This window comes from Pelodiscus sinensis, chromosome 22 (genome assembly GCF_049634645.1).
Source record: "Pelodiscus sinensis isolate JC-2024 chromosome 22, ASM4963464v1, whole genome shotgun sequence".
Lineage (NCBI taxonomy): Eukaryota > Metazoa > Chordata > Testudines > Trionychidae > Pelodiscus > Pelodiscus sinensis.
The window spans coordinates 184,320-205,113 of NC_134732.1; the positions used below are offsets into that span (position 1 = coordinate 184,320).

A 20,794-nucleotide genomic window follows, 5' to 3' on the forward strand; every position below is an offset into this window, starting at 1 on the left:
TCTAGATTGGTACGGACAATTTTCCGCAAAAGCACTTTTTGCGGAAAAGCATCCGTGGCCAATCTAGACGCACTTTTACGCAAAAAAGCCCCGATTGCCATTTTCGCGATTGGGGCTTTTTTGCACAAAACAAATCTGAGCTGTCTACACTGGCCCTTTTGCGCAAAAGGACTTTTGCCTGAATGGGAGCAGCATAGTATTTCCACAAGAAGCACTGATTTCTTACATGAGATTGTCAGCGTTCTTACGGAAATTCAAGCGGCTAGTGTAGACAGCTGGCAAGTTTTTCTGCAAAAGCAACCGCTTTTGCGGAAAAACTTGCCAGTCTAGACACAGCCATTGAGTTTCCTTTTCAGGTGGCAGAAATGCAGCTGGGCTCACCTCAGAGGGACTGAAAGCTAGTATAAGCAGCCACATTGAGAATAAAGGAAGACCTGGCTAACCCTGCAGAGAGGAAAGAAAAGTTGCCTTCCATGACTAGAATGGGAAGATAAAGATAGTCACTTATCACCATCAAGTTTCAAACCAATAATGCAGCAGACTACAAGGAAGTTTTGTTGTATAAGATGCTTCATAATCTATTCTCTTTTGCAACATTTATGGGCCTAATGAGCAACCATTAGGTCAAACTTGGATCCCTACAGTCCTGGCTGTGCTTTTCATGAACTACTTTGTGAAGCTGATTTGTCTTTTCAGGAGATCAGGGATATAAATGCTCAGGATTTTCAAGTACGAATGAATGGATCTGTTCAAAACCATTCCTCGGAGGGTGATTTGTTCTCATAAGATATGAAACCACAGACACTCCAGTTAATAGAGTCACAGAACTGGCTCTGAGGAGAGGTAAGAAGCATTTGGTAAGTGTAACAAATGAGCATACAATCAGCTCCACACATTTGCTAACTTCTGTTGTGCCAAGGGGCTTGTGACAGGTGATCACACATCTCAGATTCTAAGAGGAGCCAAGAATGATGGCAGACACAAGGGGATTCATCTTTCTCAGGAGGTGAGGAACCTGCTTATCACTTCCCAGATCAGTGGCTGTGATTGTGCTTTCAGATGAAGGAAACACAGCCACTTTGGACAGCATTCAAGAAACAATGTTCAGACGTTGCACAGGCCACCTATTGGCCTAAGAGAAACAGCTGGTTCCATCTGCTGGGCTGCAAGCAGAAGTGAACTTTCAGACAAGAGAGAGGCACTGGGGCTGGCTGCGGGCTCCCAAACTTGCACTGGTGTTGCGGCCGACTCCCTGTTCCTAGCCCCCTGCCCGCAGGACATCTGGGTTTCCCATGGACAGAGGCTGCTCTGGATGTCAGAGCAGCCCCTGCCTGCAGCAGGCTTATGGGGCTGGAGCAGACCCCCAGTCACTGAAGTCAGCTCTGATTACGGGTTAATCACAACCAGCAAGCACCCCGTTTGTGGTGATGCTTACCCGTTAACCTGGTAAGTGATTAACCTTTCACATCCCTAGTATGTAATCATAGTGGCCAGTGGATCCTTGCTTGCATGCACAGGGTCTAACTGATCACCATAGTTGGGGTTGGGAAGGAATTATCCTCCAGGGCAGATTGGCTAGAGACTCTGGAGGTTTTTTGCCGCCTTCTGGGGTACTGAGCAAGGACTAGCCCTTTGGGCCATTTGGAATAAAGTCCATCAAAGACAACTTTTGTCTTTTGCATTTTCTGTACACTAGTCCTGTGCCTCGGCCATGCCCACACTCCCAGCCAGGCACCAGGGTATAGTTTTGCCTGCTTCCTGCTCACAGTATCAGTATGGTTCCTCCAGGCATGGAGGGGAAATAGCCAGGTTCCCTGGTCCAGGGGAAAGCAGGAAGCAAGTGACCAGAGAAAACAGTGCTGATTTGAATGAAACAAAGTGGTACAGTCTTCAGAACTCTGTGATAGAATCCATTTTATTTTAGATAAAATCAAGGGGACAGTTCTTCAGTTGGAAAGGGCAACACAAGAGGGGAAACTGGGCGAATAGGGCAGCACTCATGAGCTCTTGAATGTGCTTCAGGAAATTCAGTTACATGGAGTGTATTCATGCTCTTGCTAAGTTCCAAAATGGACTTGTATTCCTCCCTCCAGCTGCCCTTGTTTGTCTCCACTAAAGCTTCCGTTTTAGCCAATGGGCAAAGCAGTTTAAGAGCACTTGTACTGGAAAGTGGCCATGCAGGACCCACTTTCCATTCTGTCATTGCAGCTACAGTACACGGAGGTGCCTACAGTGGGAGGCTGATATCTGGCTCTGCTTCCCCATCTCCTGGCAGTGGAGTTATAGTGACCATGTCCTGGAAAGAAAGGTGAACAGGAATTTGTTGTCACTAGCTCAAGCCCAATCAAATGACATGTACAGCTGGTCCTAGCCAGCCAACTCCAGGAGAGGAGGAAAAGGTGAGTCGGCTGCTGCTTCTACACCCCCTACTCCTGTGGCATGAAGAACATGAAGCAGCACTGGCATGTGCAGCGTCCACCACCACGTCCCGCTCTCCTCCAAAGAGGAGGCATTGCATGACCTGCTTTCTTGCCACATGAGCACAAAGCTGAGCAGCCCCCCTTCTTGAAATGCTGGCAAACTGGCCCTCCTCCCCCAGCAGTTTCTAGTCCTGCGGACTGCCCAGTGAAAGAACTGGTAGAGGGGTCCAGGACTGGTGCTGTTGGACACAGATTCTCTTCCTAGTGCCCCTGATGCTCAAACTCCAAAGGCAGCAGCTGGCCAAATTAGCAAAGCCCCTAATGGGCCCTCTTTTCCACCCCTCCGCCCAGCCCAAGCAGTGGCTTCCTTACGTCTCTAAAAGTGATGTTGTCAAAGCCTTGGCTAATGCCTCTCTCCTCCAGGATCCTGCCTGCTGCTCCCCTCTGCTGCTGCCAGTAGCAGGTGCTGGCAGCTAGCAGCAGGAGCAATACAATGGCCAGGAGCGTGCCAATCACCAGAGCTGCCACTGAGCCGTTGGTAGGCTTCCCATCTGCAAGCAGAAACAATGGTGAGCACAATGGAAGATGGCTGCCAGGTCAGAACCCTGTGCGCCTCAGCACCTGGTTTCGGGGAATCAGTCTGTATCAGGTGGGCCATGGCAGTTGGCTCCCAACAGTCCTGTCACCTGACAGAAGCCTGCCCAGCGTAGGCATCCTGAGCCCTGTCTGACTCCACCAGCTCTGAGATGAGGGCCAGCAGGAACTTGCTGCCTGTGCTAACTTTTAACCTCCCATCCTGGTATTCTCACCCCAGGCCTTCTCCGGGGGAGCCTGAACTGGAGAGCAGGGACACTAGCTCCAGCACAGGATCCCCCCACCCTCTCACTCTGAGCAGGCACCGTCACCTGCTTTCCCTGCTGCTGGCCTTGCTCCCCCCATACACCGGAGCACTGCCCCAGTTCCTCCTCTTGGTCCGTGCCAGCGTGGCCTCCCCAGTACAGGGAGAGAGGATTCCTGCGCTCCAGGCCAAGCTCTTCCTCTACTGTCCAATACAAAGTGGGGTGATTGATTCACTTCTCTGCCAGATCCCGACTCCACCCCATGCAAGGGGCTTGCACCAGGGGGAGGCACTGCAGTAGGGCCCAGCTGCTCCCACCTTTGGCTGGGTGGGATTTGGCCTCACCTTCCATCTGTCCCAGCCCGTCTCCACGACAGCCCACTCCGGTACGGTACGTGATGTCATCCACAGCAATGGTCCCCCCAGCAGGCCCCGCACCACTGGCCACTTCAAAGACAATCTGCAGGGTGGGCGGGGAACCCCCCTGAGGCTCAGTGCAGAGGAGCAAGCAGGGAGAGGAGACGTCTCCTTGCAGGGAGATGTTAGCCCCAGCATGGGGTGGCTCCAGAGGAAGGGACACTGGGCTGCACACAACCCAGGAGCAGAGCATGGAGCCTGGAGGGCGAGCCCTGCGCCCCGGAGTAAGGCTGCCAACTCTGAACAAAACTTAACATGCGCCTCCCCCCCACCCCTACTACCTCAAGGCTCCAGTCTGATCCTGACCCTTCTCCAAGGCTCGGCCCTGCCCTCCCCCCTCAGTCGCTTGTGTGAGGTGCAGGCTACTGGATGGAGTTTGGTGGGGGGGGTGGCAGATCTGGGAGGGAGCTCGGGTGCAGGGGAGTTTCTGCCTTAGGGCAGAGCGAGTGGGGTCAGGAGGGAGATCAGGGTGTAGGCTCTGTCTCGGTGGCACTTCCCTCAGGCCACTCCTAGCAGCAGCACAGCAGGGCTTAGGAAGGCTCCCTGCCTGCCCTGGCTCTGGGCTGCGCCCAGAAGTGGCAGCTGGGTCTGGCTCCTAGACAGCAGCGTGGTTAGGTGGCTGTGCACACTGGCCATGTCCACAGGCAGCACCACATGGCCCTGGGTCCTAGTCAATGGGAGCGGCAGAGCCAGTGGTGGGGGCAGGGGCAGGACAAGGAGTGTCCCTGATCACCCCTGGGCCTAGGGGCTGCAGGGACATGCCAGCCACTTCTGGAAACTGCACAGAGCTCGGGCAGGCAGGGAGCCTGCTGTGCCACCCACCAGATCTTTAACATCCCAGTCGTGCCCCAGAGCCAGCCAGTGGCAATCCTAACCCCCAAGGCAAGAGCATCTTGAGTCTGGGGGCTACAGACAATTGGCCTTGGCAGGACCTCAACTCAATGTGCTCATCTGCCATTGGACTCCCATCTTGTGCCTGTCTTTTCTGTAAACTGCTGAGGCATCCCCATCAACTGGAAAAGGGAGCTGTGACATCACTACCAGACCCCACAATTCAGCACCTGGCTGGAGGTCTGGAAAGCAAAGGATTGACCTGGGAAAGAGGTGGGAGGCGGGAAAGAAGGCCAAAGCCTGGCCGTGTATGGTAGCCTGGGAGATGCTGCATTCCATCAGGGTGACATTGGTGTATAGAATTTAGCCTGGAGCTCCTTTACGAGGTAACTAGCTTTGATCTGTGCGCAATTCTGAAAACTTCCACACAGTGTGCAGCGGTGGTCAAAAAGGCAAATAGGTTGCTAGGAATTATTAGGAAAGGGCTAGAAAATAAGACCCAGAATATCTTACTGCCCCTGTATAAAACTATGGGACGCCCACATCTTGAATACTGTGTACAGATGTGGTCTCCTCACCTCAAAAAAGATATTTTGGCCTTGGAAAGGGTTCAGAAAAGGGCAACTAAAATGATTAGGGGTTTGGAACGGGTCCCATATGAAGAGAGGTTAAAGCGACTGGGACTTTTCAGTTTAGAAAAGAGGAGACTGAGGGGGGATATGATAGAGGTCTGTAAAAGCATGAGTGGTGTGGAGAGGGCAGATAAGGAAAAGTTATTTATTAGTTCCCTAAATAGAAGAACTAGAGGACACCAAATGAAATTAATGGGTAGCAGGTTTAAAACTAATAAAAGAAAGTTCTTCTTCACACAGCGTGTAGTCAACCTGTGGAACTCCTTGCCAGAGGAGGCTGTGAAGGCTAGGACTATAATAGAGTTTAAAGAGAAGCTAGATAATTTCATGGAGGTTAGGTCCATAAAAGGCTATTAGCCAGGGGACAAAATGGTGTCCTTGGCCTCTGTTTGTCAGAGGCTGGAGAGGGATGGCAGGAGACAAATCGCTTGATCATTGTCTTCGGTCCACCCCCTCTGGGGCACCTGGTGCTGGCCACTGTCGGCAGACAGGACACTGGGCTAGAAGGACCTTTGGTCTGACCCCGTATGGCCGTTCTTATGTAATTCTGTGCCATTACAATCTCTTCAACTCTCTGTTTGATACGTTGCCAGTGTGGTTTGAGTGAAGTGCATGAAAAAAATCTTAGCTCAGTTTATAAAAACTTGTTCATGCCTCACCACAATGGTCTGGGAAAGGGCCGGGGGGGGGAGAGGGGAGCATGGACTGGGTAATAAATGTACCTTGGTCAGGCTTCTTGAGCAGGGCAGAAAGTGACGCGCTAGAGTCCCAGGCTGCAGGGACTGTCTGGTTCAGCAGTGGCTAAGAGAAGTCCTGATTTAACAGTGCTGAGGGTACCCGTCTGGGGCTGGCTGAGCAAGGAGAGGGTTGAGGCTTCTCGCAGCCTCAGTGTGAGGGGGGCACCAAGTGCACAACCCTCCTTTCAAAAGGGAACGGCCGGTGGTGGGGAGGTCCCAGCACTCAGCCTGCCTAGTAAGCCAGCAGCTGGGCTCCTCCATCACTAGCACCCCACTCTCCTGCTGGCTTCCGCTCCGCATTGGAAGTGCTGCATGGGCAGTGGCAGGGTAGCTGCTGGCAGGCCCATGCCACCACTCCCCAGACAGCTCCCTGCCGTTACCTGGAACTCCACGGCGCTCTGCACTGGGATGCTCCTGTTCCACCAGCCGTGGCCCTGGTGCCCGTGGGTGCGCCACACCATTAGCTGTCCCACCGTGCTGGAGAGCTTCACCCTCAGCTCGCTGCTGTCTGCTCCAGAGAAGGGTAGGGGGATGTGAGAATAGTGCAAGTAGCCAGGGATGGCAGCCCCACCACTCCCAGGGCCCAGAGTGGCTCAGACCCTGGGGGGTAAACCCAACAGCAAGGGAACCTGAGGCTTGGAGAGGGTAGTTGTTTGCCAGGGTCACACAACCAGTCAGTGTCAAGGCTACAAACAGAACCCAGGGAGCCTGGCTGCCAGCTCCAGCTTTACACCTGGCATCACCCCCTCTTCTGCCATTCCCAGCAAGCAGGCACAAGCCCCCTAAGCCTTTGGGCAACTGCTCTTCCCAGCGAGGTGGGACTGCCCCTCAGTCAGAGCGGACCAGCCCTAGCTTGGCTGCCACGTTACTCTTGGCTTGTGAGCCCGACTCCCTGCTCTGCATCTCTTCAGCTAGAACTGAGGGTGCCTGCCTACCGCTGGTCCAGCCTCTTGCCCATCCCCATGCCAGCAGTATGGTGAAAGCCCAGGGTCACTCACAGAAGTGCTCCTGAAAGTCCATGTGGTACCAGAACCAAAGGCAGGCACCTGCAGTGGCTGGCAGGTGCTCACTCAGCAGCCAGGCGACATGTCCCCCAGGAGCCAGCACGCTGGCATCGAAGTAAGCGTAGTGGCCTGCAGGGGAGATGCAGCAGGAGTGGAGGTGCCAGCCTCCTTTTACAAGCCAGGTGGGCTTTGCCCGGCCCTCATCTCCCTGTGTCCCTCTGCCAGCCATGCCCAGACTCTCACGTGGGCTCCACGTGCTGGGGAGGGGGCTCCCAAGGCACTACCCACATAGCAGGGCCACTGGGCTCCCTCACTCCAAGGGTTTCCCGAGCTGAGTGGGCTGGGGCACAGGGCACTGCTGCCTCCTGATCGCGCTGGCACTGGGAACAAAATGGCAGCCAGAGACCAGACCCAGACAGGTCTAGCAGCTCAGGTCTCCATAGGCAGGAGGTCTCTCACCCTGGCTGCCCCCAGCATGGCGCCCAGTTGCTCCCAGCTAGGAACCTGGGAACAGAATCTACAGAAGAAGTCGGTGGTCCCCAGCCTGGACCAGAGCGTCATGGGGGCAGTGCCCCCCAGCCTGGGCCAGAGTGCCGTGGGGAAGTGAGCTGGCTCATTGCACCCAGAAACACCAGCCCACAGCCGCGGGCACCACACAGCCAGAGAGACACTCAGCACTGCAGCCCTCCCCATCCAAGGCCCCCTGCCTGGTGCTGCAGTCATTCTGCACTGGCCAGAGCCGCTGTGCTCAAGGCAGTTGGGACAGAGCTCGGCCAGCCCCAGACCAGTTCCTGAGCCAATCAGCACCTCTCCAGCCAGTCCCAGGGACCAGGGTTCAGTCTCACTAGACCCTTGGTCCCGGTATGGCTGAGCCAACCCCAATCTGCCTCCATCGTCCTTGCAGGACCCCAGCCCTCAGGAACAAGCCCTTCCAGAGGCTCCTGCCCAGTGCTCCTGGCAATGCTGGGCACTAGCGCAGGCATCTCCCTGAGCCTCCCTCCCCAGTCTCTGCCACATCCTCCCAGGCAGACTGCAGGGTGAGGGCTACTGTTCAGCTCCTCATCTCCACCCATCATTGACCCCCCGCCCCTCCCAGGAGGCCTCCAGCCAGCAGCGCCAGCTCCCAGGAGAGACTCTCACCTGCTGTCGTGCCCAGCGTGTGATCCACCTCAGGGCCCAGACTGATTCCACTCCTCCAGCCCCAGGCATAGCTGCCAACAGTGGGATCTGAGGGGCTGGTCCAGCCACACGTATCTGACTCAAAGTCACAGGAACCTGCCAGCAAGAGACCCTGCCCCATTACACAGCATGGGCTCATGATGTCACCGGGCACCCCCTGGGCCCTGCCCGAGTGAGGAGGGGAGCAGGGCAGGACCTCGTGGAGCAGCCCCATCCCTGTGTGCCTGGGGTACAGCTGGGTAAGAGCTGCAGGGCTTTCACCATGGGCCCCTTGTACGGATCTGTGCTGGGAAAACGGGTGCTGCCAGGCTGGGAAAACCCATCAGCCCCCAGCCTGGTGCTGTGATGAGGGACCCAGCCCTGACCCCAGCGGCAGCAGCAGCTGCCATGAATGAAGCTGCTGTCTGGAGCGCTGCACTTAGGGAGGGAGATAGCTGAGCCACAGCACCTAGGGCTGCCTTCACGCTGGTCCCATGGCAGCTCTAGCTCTGTTCAGGGGAGCAGATACCAGACATAGAGCGAGATGAAGCTGGGATGGGAGCCCGCAGTGCCACCAAATGCTGAGCACGGTCTCCTTCTGTTGGCTTGGTCATCCTTACAGGGGGGCACAGGGCTTGGGGCAACCCCCTTCCCCCAGTGTCCCAGGCATGAGGCCCAGGGCAACTCCCCCGATGCATTCCTCACCCCTGCCCCACCTCTGCCCCTTTGCCCAAAACCTCCTCCCCCCGAGCTGGACGATTACCTGTGGGCTTGGTATGGGGTGGGTCAGCCTCTCCCACAAGCACCACAGCATTGGGAGCTGGAGCATCCCGGCAGCCTGTTCTGCTCTGCCCTGCCCCCCCTCAGTGCTCCTGGCTCATCCTCTGGCCCCAGCCAGCCTTCCCAGCCCTGCTGAGCTGTGTCTGGACCACACCTGCCCCCCGGCTCCTCTACCTGGCTCCGGGCAGCTGCTGGCCTGCAGGTGCAGATCATCGAGGGCGATGTAGGAGAGCTGGCCGCCAGCTCCCACTGCCTTGAACACCACCTGCCACAGAGAGCAGGCGCAGGTGAGGCAAGAGGCCCAGCAGAGCCAAGCATCACCACTGGGGCTGGGCACGTTCTCACGGAACCTGAAAGGGAGGGGCCAGGCACACCCATGGGGCACTGCGCTGCCTCTCTTCTTTGGCAGGCTGGGCCAGAGCCTGATGGCTGCACTGGCTCCCAACACCAGCATGGTCCCCAGGACTAACCCAGGTCTGCACTGGCCTTCCACCCCCACGTGCCATGGGCAGGCACCCAGTGTAGCACTTAGGCTAGGCGGGAGCCCAGCGCCGAGGTGGGCTTGACCTTCATTCCCCCCAGCAGCCACACAAGCCCAGTCCAGCCACCAGGCAGGGCCGGCTGGCTGCAGAGGAGCCAGGGGCAGGGCTAGGTTCAGCCCAAGAGAAGTCCCTCTGAGCAGGGCTCTTCTTGCAGAGGGGCTCTCAGGGTGAGGGATGAGCGCTTGGCAGGCTGCCATTCAGTGCCCCGGCTCACCATTACGTACAGTTACTGCCAGTGCATCGAGCACCAGGGCTGCCTCACCTTCCAGGCCTCAGCTGTTTGGACAGTCACTTGACCCCGGTGCCAGGCGTCCCCGTGCACTGAGCTCACGCTGAACAGACTCCGCTGCAGCCCCTTCTCCTCCACATGCACTGTCAGAGAACCTAGCACAGTGGAGAGAGAGGGCATCTCCCAAGGTCAGCCGCCGGGGCACAGAGCAGGGAGTGGCAGCGCCACCAAACCACAGCACTGGCAGCCTTCCTGGGAACTTGCTCTCTCCCTTCCTCCAAAGCCCCACATGCAGGCCACTGGGAGTCCAAGCCCTGGGTCCTCGCCTGGACATGTTGGATGGGCCCTACCCCACTCCATGGCCATTTCCGTACTGGAGCAATGGGGCTGTCATGGCATGGAGAGACCCCAGGCTCTGTCACGAGTATTCCCATGGGGCAGGTGTTCCAGACACTGCCAGGCCATTCAGCTGACCAGGCAAACTTGCCTCCCAGAGACTCAGTGCCCACAGGCCCAAGGCATGTACCTCAGCCAGGCCCAAGTTGGAGGCAGGGGAATTTATTCTTGGGTGTGAGCAGCCCAGACTCTCTGCGAGGCTGTGGGTGGGGGGTCGGGATGCTCCCTTCAGCACGAGGGAACCAGAGGCCAGGGAGGGCCCAGCAAGTGTGTGACAGAGCCAATATGAGAACCTGGGAATCCTGACGCCCACCACAGACCAGCCATCCACCTCTGCCTCGTGGCTCTCCCTCCATTGCCAACAGCTCTGAGCCTGAGGGACACGGTGGGGCTGCTGGGCTCACCTGGGTCACTGGGGCTGAGCTGGTACCAGAAGCAGAGGCACCGTGGATGAGTCAGGGGCCTGTACTGCCCAGAGCTCAGTGTGGCTGTTTGCCCGTGGGGCAGGGAGCCCTTGCTGGTGTCAACAATCATGTAATATCCTGGGAAAAACAAAAAGCATCAGCCTGGCAGCGAGAGTCACTTAATCACTCCAGGCCCAGAAATGAGACCCTTGGGCCCACAGCACCAAGCATGGCCTGGCCTCCTTGGAATGCCCTAACATGGACTGGCTCAGGCCCACCTGGCAGTGCCACAACATGGACCCCCCAGAACCATCCCAGGCACACACGGCCAGCCTTCTAGCCAAGCAGGGAAGGGCCCCAGTGTTAGAGCCACAGGGAGGAAAAGCCAGAGAATAACTGTCCTGCTGTGAGTCTGAACCCACGTGGCCTCACAGGCTCGCAGAGCTCTCCCTATCAGCCCAGCTAGAGATTGTCACAGGGTCGTGGCTACTCCTTTGCACTTCCTTTGGCCTGGCCAGCCCTTGGCGCCTCCTCCCGAGGCATGTGCTGGCAGCTCCATCAGCCCTCCAGAGCCCCGGCTGGGCAAAGGGAGAAAACCAAGTCCAGCCCCAAGCTTCCCACCGCACCAAAACCTTGAGGAGTTTTGCTGACACAGACTGGCCTGCCACTATCCCTCTGAAACGTGCCCCCCACAGCAGATATCCTCTGCCCTTAACACACTCTTCCCACGGTCTGTCCTTGGCACCTTCCGGAGCCCTGGGTCCCAGCTAGCCCCAGCCGGCTTATCGCTGCAGTGCCAAATGGCACGTAAGCCCCAGTGTCTGCTTTCTGAAAGCCCAGGAGTTGCTTCCTCTGGTGCAGCCCCCTAAGAAGGTGGGACTGGTCCCTGCCCCTCTCAGTGCAGCCCCCTGGCAAATGGCACTGGCTCAGCCCAGGAGAGCAGCATGGCATGGCCACCTTGCAATGCCCTAGACATGGACTGGCTCAGTGCCACAGGGGCTCCCTTCCCGTGTCCCACTCCTCACCTCAGCCCAGCTAAGGATGTTAAATATGGACTCATTGACTACTTGAATAGTTGATGCATTTTTGCATTGACTATTTGATTAGTCAATAGGGCGATTCCACTTTTGAAGTGCAGGGTTGTTGCTACACTTCAAAGGCAAAAGCACCAAGTGGAGCCTGGAATCAGGTGGGGACAGCTGATCCCGGGCTCCACATGCTGCCACTTTGAAACACCACAAATAGCCTGACACCAGGCTCCCCGCAGTGTTTCAAAGTGGCAGCTGATCCTGGGCTCCACGCAGCACCGCTGCTTTGAAACACTGCGTGCAGCCTGGGGACACCCCAGATGGCCCTGGACTGCACGCAGTGTTTCAAAGCGGCCGTGCTGAGTGGAGCCCGGGGTCTGGGCCCAGGCTTCAAGCAGTGCTGCCCCTTGGAAATACCCCTACTTCTTCCTCCTTCTTTCTGCTAAAGGCAGCAAGGGGGGTAGCGACTCCTTGACTAGCATGTTGACTATCCGATAAGCATTTGCGAGTCCTTCACCTCCCCAGGCGTGGCCCTGCAGTATCCTGGGGCCCGAGTCCACACTGCAGCATTCCTGCCACTTGCACATGGGCTCCGCCTGCGGCACCAGCTCTTCCACAGACCTTAGTACCAGGCACAGCCCCATGGCATGAGGAGCTGCCTTCTGCAATCAGGCCCACAGGAGGAGAGCTGTGGCTGGGGCCGTGCTGTGCTTGCCGGCAGCATGCGTGGCCGTTTGCCGGGCCCAGGTAGGGCAGACACACTTCCCCCTCCCCTGCAGAGCCCGGGGCTGCTTTACCTCGGGCCGTCCCTAGGGTGTGGTCCGTGGGAGGGCCAGCGGTAGCAGTGCCAGTGGCATTGCTCTGCCGTGCCCACAGGTACTGCCAGCTGGAGGAGAAGCCACAAGCATTGGCCTCGAATGAGCAGGACTCCTGGGGCCCACAGGCTCCGGCTCGCATGGTGACATCGTCCAAGGCTATGTCGCCCAAGTACCCACTCCGGAGAGCCTCGAAGACCAGCTGCCAAGGAGGAAGGCAAGCAGTGCTGAGCACCACCCCAAGCACCCACTCGCCAGGTCGGCCACATCCCCGGGGAATGGAACGAAGGTGTTGAGGAGCCCAAGGACCAGGGACATGAGGGCCTGGGCCCAAGTGCACGGCAGTGCAGCCAGGCGCCCCGTTCCTCATGGAGCTTGCACGGCAAAGCAGCCAGGCGCCCCGTTCCCCATGGAGCTTGCACGGCAGTGCAGCCAGGCGCCCCGTTCCTCATGGAGCTTGCACGGCAGTGCAGCCAGGCGCCCCCGTTCCCCATGGAGCTTGCACGGCAGTGCAGCCAGGCGCCCCGTTCCTCATGGAGCTTGCACGGCAGTGCAGCCAGGCGCCCCCGTTCCTCATGGAGCTTGCACGGCAGTGCAGCCGGGCGCCCCGTTCCTCATGGAGCTTGCACGGCAGTGCAGCCGGGCACCCCGTTCCTCATGGAGCTTGCACGGCAGTGCAGCCGGGCGCCCCGTTCCTCATGGAGCTTGCACGGCAAAGCAGCCGGGCGCCCCGTTCCCCATGGAGCTTGCACGGCAGTGCAGCCAGGCGCCCCGTTCCTCATGGAGCTTGCACGGCAAAGCAGCCGGGCGCCCCGTTCCCCATGGAGCTTGCACGGCAAAGCAGCCGGGCGCCCCGTTCCCCATGGAGCTTGCACGGCAGTGCAGCCAGGCGCCCCGTTCCCCATGGAGCTTGCACGGCAAAGCAGCCGGGCGCCCCGTTCCCCATGGAGCTTGCACGGCAAAGCAGCCGGGCGCCCTGTTCCTCATGGAGCTTGCACGGCAAAGCAGCCGGGCGCCCCGTTCCTCATGGAGCTTGCACGGCAAAGCAGCCGGGCGCCCCGTTCCTCATGGAGCTTGCACGGCAGTGCAGCCAGGCGCCCCGTTCCTCATGGAGCTTGCACGGCAGTGCAGCCGGGCGCCCCGTTCCTCATGGAGCTTGCACGGCAAAGCAGCCGGGCGCCCCGTTCCTCATGGAGCTTGCACGGCAGTGCAGCCGGGCGCCCCGTTCCTCATGGAGCTTGCACGGCAGTGCAGCCGGGCGCCCCGTTCCTCATGGAGCTTGCACGGCAGTGCAGCCGGGCGCCCCGTTCCTCATGGAGCTTGCACGGCAGTGCAGCCGGGCGCCCCGTTCCTCATGGAGCTTGCACGGCAGTGCAGCCAGGCGCCCCGTTCCTCATGGAGCTTGCACGGCAGTGCAGCCGGGCGCCCCGTTCCTCATGGAGCTTGCACGGCAAAGCAGCCAGGCGCCCCGTTCCTCCTGGAGCTTGCACGGCAGTGCAGCCGGGCGCCCCGTTCCTCATGGAGCTTGCACGGCAGTGCAGCCGGGCGCCCCGTTCCTCATGGAGCTTGCACGGCAGTGCAGCCGGGCGCCCCGTTCCCCATGGAGCTTGCACGGCAGTGCAGCCGGGCGCCCCGTTCCTCATGGAGCTTGCACGGCAGTGCAGCCGGGCGCCCCGTTCCCCATGGAGCTTGCACGGCAGTGCAGCCGGGCGCCCCGTTTCCCATGGAGCTTGAACGGCAGTGCAGCCGGGCGCCCCGTTCCTCATGGAGCTTGCACGGCAAAGCAGCCGGGCGCCCCGTTCCTCATGGAGCTTGCACGGCAAAGCAGCCGGGCGCCCCGTTCCTCATGGAGCTTGCACGGCAAAGCAGCCGGGCGCCCCGTTCCTCATGGAGCTTGCACGGCAGTGCAGCCAGGCGCCCCATTCCTCATGGAGCTTGCACGGCAGTGCAGCCGGGCGCCCCGTTCCTCATGGAGCTTGCACGGCAGTGCAGCCGGGCACCCCGTTCCTCATGGAGCTTGCACGGCAGTGCAGCCGGGCGCCCCGTTCCTCATGGAGCTTGCACGGCAGTGCAGCCGGGCGCCCCGTTCCTCATGGAGCTTGCACGGCAGTGCAGCCAGGCGCCCCGTTCCTCATGGAGCTTGCACGGCAAAGCAGCCAAGCGCCCTGTTCCTCATGGAGCTTGCACGGCAGTGCAGCCGGGCGCCCCGTTCCTCATGGAGCTTGCACGGCAGTGCAGCCAGGCGACCCGTTCCCCATGGAGCTTGCACGGCAGTGCAGCCGGGCGCCCCGTTCCTCATGGAGCTTGCACGGCAGTGCAGCCGGGCGCCCCGTTCCTCATGGAGCTTGCACGGCAGTGCAGCCGGGCGCCCCGTTCCTCATGGAGCTTGCACGGCAGTGCAGCCGGGCGCCCCGTTCCTCATGGAGCTTGCACGGCAGTGCAGCCGGGCGCCCCGTTCCTCATGGAGCTTGCACGGCAGTGCAGCCGGGCGCCCCGTTCCCCATGGAGCTTGCACGGCAGTGCAGCCAGGTGTCCCACGGCCTCATGGAGCTTGCACGGCAGTGCAGCCGGGCGCCCCGTTCCCCATGGAGCTTGCACGGCAGTGCAGCCAGGCGCCCCGTTCCCCATGGAGCTTGCACGGCAGTGCAGCCAGGCGCCCCGTTCCTCATGGAGCTTGCACGGCAGTGCAGCCGGGCGCCCCGTTCCTCATGGAGCTTGCACGGCAGTGCAGCCGGGCGCCCCGTTCCTCATGGAGCTTGCACGGCAGTGCAGCCGGGCGCCCCGTTCCTCATGGAGCTTGCACGGCAGTGCAGCCGGGCGCCCCGTTCCTCATGGAGCTTGCACGGCAGTGCAGCCGGGCGCCCCGTTCCCCATGGAGCTTGCACGGCAGTGCAGCCAGGTGTCCCACGGCCTCATGGAGCTTGCACGGCAGTGCAGCCGGGCGCCCCGTTCCCCATGGAGCTTGCACGGCAGTGCAGCCAGGCGCCCCGTTCCCCATGGAGCTTGCACGGCAGTGCAGCCAGGCGCCCCGTTCCTCATGGAGCTTGCACGGCAAAGCAGCCGGGCGCCCCGTTCCTCATGGAGCTTGCACGGCAGTGCAGCCAGGCGCCCCGTTCCCCATGGAGCTTGCACGGCAGTGCAGCCGGGCGCCCCGTTCCTCATGGAGCTTGCACGGCAGTGCAGCCGGGCACCCCGTTCCTCATGGAGCTTGCACGGCAGTGCAACCGGGTGTCCCACGGCCTCATGGAGCTTGCACGGCAGTGCAGCCGGGCACCCCGTTCCTCATGGAGCTTGCACGGCAGTGCAGCCGGGCGCCCCGTTCCTCATGGAGCTTGCACGGCAGTGCAGCCAGGCGCCCCGTTCCTCATGGAGCTTGCCCGGCAGTGCAACCGGGTGTCCCACGGCCTCATGGAGCTTGCACGGCAGTGCAGCCGGGCGCCCCGTTCCTCATGGAGCTTGCACGGCAGTGCAGCCGGGCGCCCCGTTCCCCATGGAGCTTGCACGGCAGTGCAGCCGGGCGCCCCGTTCCCCATGGAGCTTGCACGGCAGTGCAGCCAGGCGCCCCGTTCCTCATGGAGCTTGCACGGCAGTGCAGCCGGGCGCCCCGTTCCTCATGGAGCTTGCACGGCAGTGCAGCCGGGCGCCCCGTTCCCCATGGAGCTTGCATGGCAGTGCAGCCGGGCGCCCCGTTCCCCATGGAGCTTGCACGGCAGTGCAGCCGGGCGCCCCGTTCCCCATGGAGCTTGCACGGCAGTGCAGCCAGGTGTCCCACGGCCTCATGGAGCTTGCACGGCAGTGCAGCCGGGCGCCCCGTTCCCCATGGAGCTTGCACGGCAGTGCAGCCAGGCGCCCCGTTCCCCATGGAGCTTGCACGGCAGTGCAGCCAGGTGTCCCACGGCCTCATGGAGCTTGCACGGCAGTGCAGCCGGGCGCCCCGTTCCTCATGGAGCTTGCACGGCAGTGCAGCCGGGCGCCCCGTTCCCCATGGAGCTTGCACGGCAGTGCAGCCGGGCGCCCCGTTCCCCATGGAGCTTGCACGGCAGTGCAGCCAGGTGTCCCACGGCCTCATGGAGCTTGCACGGCAGTGCAGCCGGGCGCCCCGTTCCCCATGGAGCTTGCACGGCAGTGCAGCCAGGCGCCCCGTTCCCCATGGAGCTTGCACGGCAGTGCAGCCAGGTGTCCCACGGCCTCACGGAGCTTGCACGGCAGTGCAGCCAGGCGCCCTGTTCCCCATGGAGCTTGCACGGCAGTGCAGCCGGGCACCCCGTTCCTCATGGAGCTTGCACGGCAGTGCAGCCGGGCGCCCCGTTCCTCATGGAGCTTGCACGGCAGTGCAGCCGGGCGCCCCGTTCTCCATGGAGCTTGCACGGCAGTGCAGCCGGGCGCCCCGTTCCTCATGGAGCTTGCACGGCAGTGCAGCCGGGCGCCCCGTTCCCCATGGAGCTTGCACGGCAGTGCAGCCGGGCGCCCCGTTCCTCATGGAGCTTGCACGGCAAAGCAGCCGGGCGCCCCGTTCCTCATGGAGCTTGCACGGCAGTGCAGCCGGGCGCCCCGTTCTCCATGGAGCTTGCACGGCAGTGCACCTGAGCCCAGGCTCTGGTGTCTGGAACAGCTTGGCTGTGATTGCCTGCTGAGTGCCAGCAATGGGAGGGGCTGGCATGGCACTGAGCCAGCAAATCCTGCCCCTGGCTCAGCAGAGACTCCGCACATGCCAGGGCATGGTGGGAAGATGCCATGTCTCAGAGCTTACCCGGTACCCCTGGAGGGCCTGGCAGCGGAGTGTCGCGAATCCCAGGTGCCACGTACTGCCATGAGCTCCCGTTCGGGTCCAGAGCACAGTCTCCGGCTCCTCGTCATGCTGTATTTTTAGGCTCAATGTGCCTGGGTTGAATTGGAAAATGCAGGGCCCATGGGAAGGGCCAGGTGAAGAGCAGGCAAAGCTGGCCCAGAGCATCTGTCACACACCCACGAACCCAACCCCACTGACCTGCAGCTATTGGGGTGTGACCACCGCTGGAAAGTGACCAGGGAGCTGCCAGGGCAGTGTGGCCAGGAGCTGGGCTTGTGCCTGGCATACATTTCAGCACCTCAAGAGGGGCAGAAGCTGGGCTGAGAACCTGGGGCTGGACTTTGAGGTTCTCGGGAGCTCTGGTTGGTCAGGTGTCCCACGTGCTGGAGGAATCTTGGCAGAACTGGGGCAGGAAGCTGGCCTTCCCTGGGAGGGCGCTAGCAAAGGGAGGGGGCCATGCTGGAAACAAGACCCCTTGTGCTGGGGACCTCTCGCTATGAGCCTGCCCCAGGGTGACTCACAGAACTGGAACCTCAGTCCCTGCAGGGTGAGCACCAGGCGAGGGACACGTTCCTCCATGCAACACAGCACCAGCCTTGGCTCGCACCTCTGCCCCGCCTCACCCATGGGCCCTGTAAGCTGGGTGCTTGGGCAGCCACTCAGCAGAGGTGCCAGTGCCGCCCAGCTGATCAGCAGAGTGCTCACAGCCAGGTTCAGTGTTTCTAACGTAAGAACATAGGAACAGCCAGACCAGGTCAGACCAATGGTCCATCCAACCCAGTGTCCTGTCTGCCCACAGTGGGCAATGCCTGGAATGAGCAGAGCAGGGAATCACCATGCGATCCCTCCCCTGTTGCCCATTCCCAGCTTCTGGCAAACAAAGGCCAGGGACACCCACTGGGGATGCACTTTTACACATCCCTTGGTGCACATAAAACAAATTATTCTGCACATGGATGGAAAAGATTAGAGGGAACACGCACCAGGTAGGTCGGCACCAGTTCTTGGCTCACACCTGTGCCCCCTCACCCTGGCCTCATGGGCAGTGTCCAGGTGTGTCCTTGCCAGAGGCGCCATGTGTTGAGTGCACGATGCTAAGTGGCTAACTGGCAGCTTCCTGGAAGAGATGGGGAGGGATCTATCTCCCCTGCTCCCCACAGTATGGTCCAGCCCAGCCCTGGGAGCACAGGTGTGACTTACCACTCTGAGGGCCATCCAGGCGATACCAGAAGGAAAGGCACTGCTCTCTCGTGGGACAGTCCTGGGGGTACGTGATGAGACGCGCACTCAGGCCCCGGGCACTTTGGGCAGCAAGGTCCACGGCCAAGAAATAGCCTTTCGGAAGCAAACACAGACCGTGGTGAGAGCTGGAGAGGCAGTAACAAGGGCAGGCACCAGCCTAGACCTCCCTGTGCACAGCCCTAGCTCACGGCAGCTGCACCAAGATCTCGGCTAGGCCTTTAACACAGCCCAGGTGCATCAGCAACTCATGAGCTGGAAAGGCAGCAGACAAGCAAACCTGCCTCTTTCAGGGGAACTCTTCTTGCTCCCTACAAGAGCCCTTGCCTTGCCCCTAGCCCAGCCTGCCCCCTGCCCCCCCCAACAGCTAGTGGCCCAGCTTTGCCTCCTCAAGTCAGCTCTCCTCTGGGTGAGTTTGAACCGAATCCTGGAGCCACTGCAGGCTGCAGCTCTGAAACCAGCCCCCAAGCCTGCTGCTCCACCTGCTCTGTGCGCCCCTGAGCCCAGGAGTTCCTGGAGGCAGGGCAAGCACTCCCAGAAGCCCTAGCAGAACCCACCTGTGCCAGTGGTGTGATCGGAGCCCAGCCCTCGCATCCACTCAAAGTCATCACTCTGATCCTGGTACCAGCCGCAAAGCCCCCTCTCAAAGTTGCAGGACAGCTCTGCCGAGAGGAAAGGCCATGCTGTGGGTGACTGGGGGCTGCCACCCTCCACCCAAACTCCCCCCTTCCTGGCTCAGCCCTCGCAGCTGCTGTGCCCAACTCCTACCCCTAATAATGCCAACGAGTTCTCCGGTTTAGTGGCCAGAGCAAAGGACGTGGGAGCCAGGACTCCTGGGTTCTTTGAGATGAGCATAAGGTCCAACAATCAGAACAAAGAGGCAGGAAATTGTTTTCCTGGGCTCTATATTCTGCTCTGAAAAGGAATGAGGTTGAGTGGTCAGAGCAAGCAAATTGGGAGGCAGAACTCTTGGGTTCTGCTACTGCTTCTCTGAGTGAGGCTGGGGTAGGTCGCAAATGCACCGGTGCCTTGGTTTCCCCATTAGGAGTGGGGTGGGTGCTGTGATGTCCGGGAAGTGCTTAGAGCTCTCCAGATGGAAGGAGATGACCCCTTAGTGGCTCACATGCCCTGCTTTCTGCCTGGGATGCCTTCTCCTACCCCAAACAGATGGCAGGCAGGGGGATCCGCCTAACCCCCAGAGGGTAGGGAGTAGGCCAGAAGGCACACGATGGCTGCAGGAAGGAAGGCCACTTGGGCAGTGACCAGAAAAACGGTATCTGGGGGTTACTAGCCTGTCTCCTCACACGGTGCCCCAGACTCTCCCAGCACCAGCACCGGTATGGGCCCTAGGAAAGTGAACCTCGCAGGGGAGATTCTGGCGACTAGTTACTCTCATTGACACCACTGCTTCCCAACCCTCTGCAAGGACAGGCCTGCTGGCCAGGCACCCGCCACCATGGGCTGTCCCCACAGTTCCGGGGCAGTGAAGGGACCCAGGCAAGCAGGGGCGGCCCGTCCATATCGGCGAACGAGGCGGTCGCCTAGGGCGCCAGGTTAAATGGGGCACCAAATGGTGGCGCAATATCATTGAGGGGTTTGGGGGGGCGATTGCCTGGTTTGCCCAGGGCGCCAGTTGCTGGCAGCTAGTCTAGGGCCGCCCCCGCTGTCAAGGGAGTCTTCAGGGAGCAGAGATCAGTGGCTCTGGGATGAGCATGCAAATGTCCTGGCGCCTCCACGCCCCGCCTCAACTCAGCACTCATCCAGGGCGCTGGGGTCCCGTGCACCGCTCAGTGCCAGCAGCACGGGGTGCCTGCTCTTCACGGAGTAGGAACTAACTCAGGGAACGCAGCTCCTGCACTTGTCCCCCTCTGGAAGTGACCCCTGGAGCACAAGTGGGTCCCACCTCTCTTGTGCCAGCAGCAGCTAGGCCCCCAGGGCAGGAGCTGATCAAATATCTGTTGCCCATTTCCTGAGCCATACCTGAGGCATCTGGAGGGGTAAAGTGGGGGTCACAGTTCACAAACACAATGTCGTCCACAGCAGCACTCTGCACCACGAGGCCGCGCAGCTTCACCAGGGCAGTCAGCTCCAGCTGAGGGGACAGCAGCTCAGTGAGCCCCCATCCTGGCCCATGGTCTCCGCACACAGGGGCCCTGCACATTCGGCGCCACGTGGCAGCCTGGCAGTGAATGTGGCAGTGGCCCTCTCCCTCCCCTCCACATGGGAGGAAGGCAGGAGCTCTGTTCCTGGGGCTCACTCAGACTCAGCACTTGGCAGCTGTTGCTCCCTGGGACGGTTTGAGCTAGGCCGCCTGCCAGCCAGCTGAGTTTGAGCACTGCACCCTGGCTAGACTGGAGTCAGCACTGAGACAATCGGGTTCCTGTTCTGTGCTCCTGCCCCTGATCAATCTGTGCCCTCCGGGTTCACTCCCAGCTAAATGCTGTGTTCTTAGGCAGTGTGGGGTCCAGCAAGCTGCCTTCCTGGCCAGGGCACACCGGAGCACCCATGAGACCTGGGCTGGGTGGAGTCAGGCTG

At 60.4% G+C, this 20,794-nt stretch overlaps 1 protein-coding gene across 4 annotated transcripts in view; it reads right to left on the bottom strand.

Moving 5' to 3' along the window:
- Positions 1-696: 696 nt before the first annotated feature.
- MAMDC4 (MAM domain containing 4) overlaps positions 697-20,794 on the bottom strand; it is a 48,083-nt gene continuing 27,985 nt past the window's right edge. For 2 of the 4 annotated variants that reach the window (XM_075905725.1, XM_075905726.1), the window contains exons 17-30: positions 20,240-20,351; positions 18,817-18,921; positions 18,221-18,355; positions 16,982-17,112; positions 12,214-12,433; positions 10,389-10,526; positions 9,622-9,743; positions 8,992-9,082; positions 8,020-8,154; positions 6,874-7,008; positions 6,256-6,383; positions 3,604-3,718; positions 2,793-2,971; positions 697-2,296 (exon numbers count right to left, since the gene is read on the bottom strand). In XM_075905725.1, the coding sequence (XP_075761840.1) occupies positions 2,228-2,296; positions 2,793-2,971; positions 3,604-3,718; positions 6,256-6,383; positions 6,874-7,008; positions 8,020-8,154; positions 8,992-9,082; positions 9,622-9,743; positions 10,389-10,526; positions 12,214-12,433; positions 16,982-17,112; positions 18,221-18,355; positions 18,817-18,921; positions 20,240-20,351 (1,815 nt within the window). In that variant the 3' untranslated portion in view covers positions 697-2,227. Of the gene's footprint in view, positions 2,297-2,792; positions 2,972-3,603; positions 3,719-6,255; positions 6,384-6,873; positions 7,009-8,019; positions 8,155-8,991; positions 9,083-9,621; positions 9,744-10,388; positions 10,527-12,213; positions 12,434-16,981; positions 17,113-18,220; positions 18,356-18,816; positions 18,922-20,239; positions 20,352-20,794 lie in introns of those variants that run through there. The other 2 variants (XM_075905727.1, XM_075905728.1) reach the window with 2 other exon arrangements.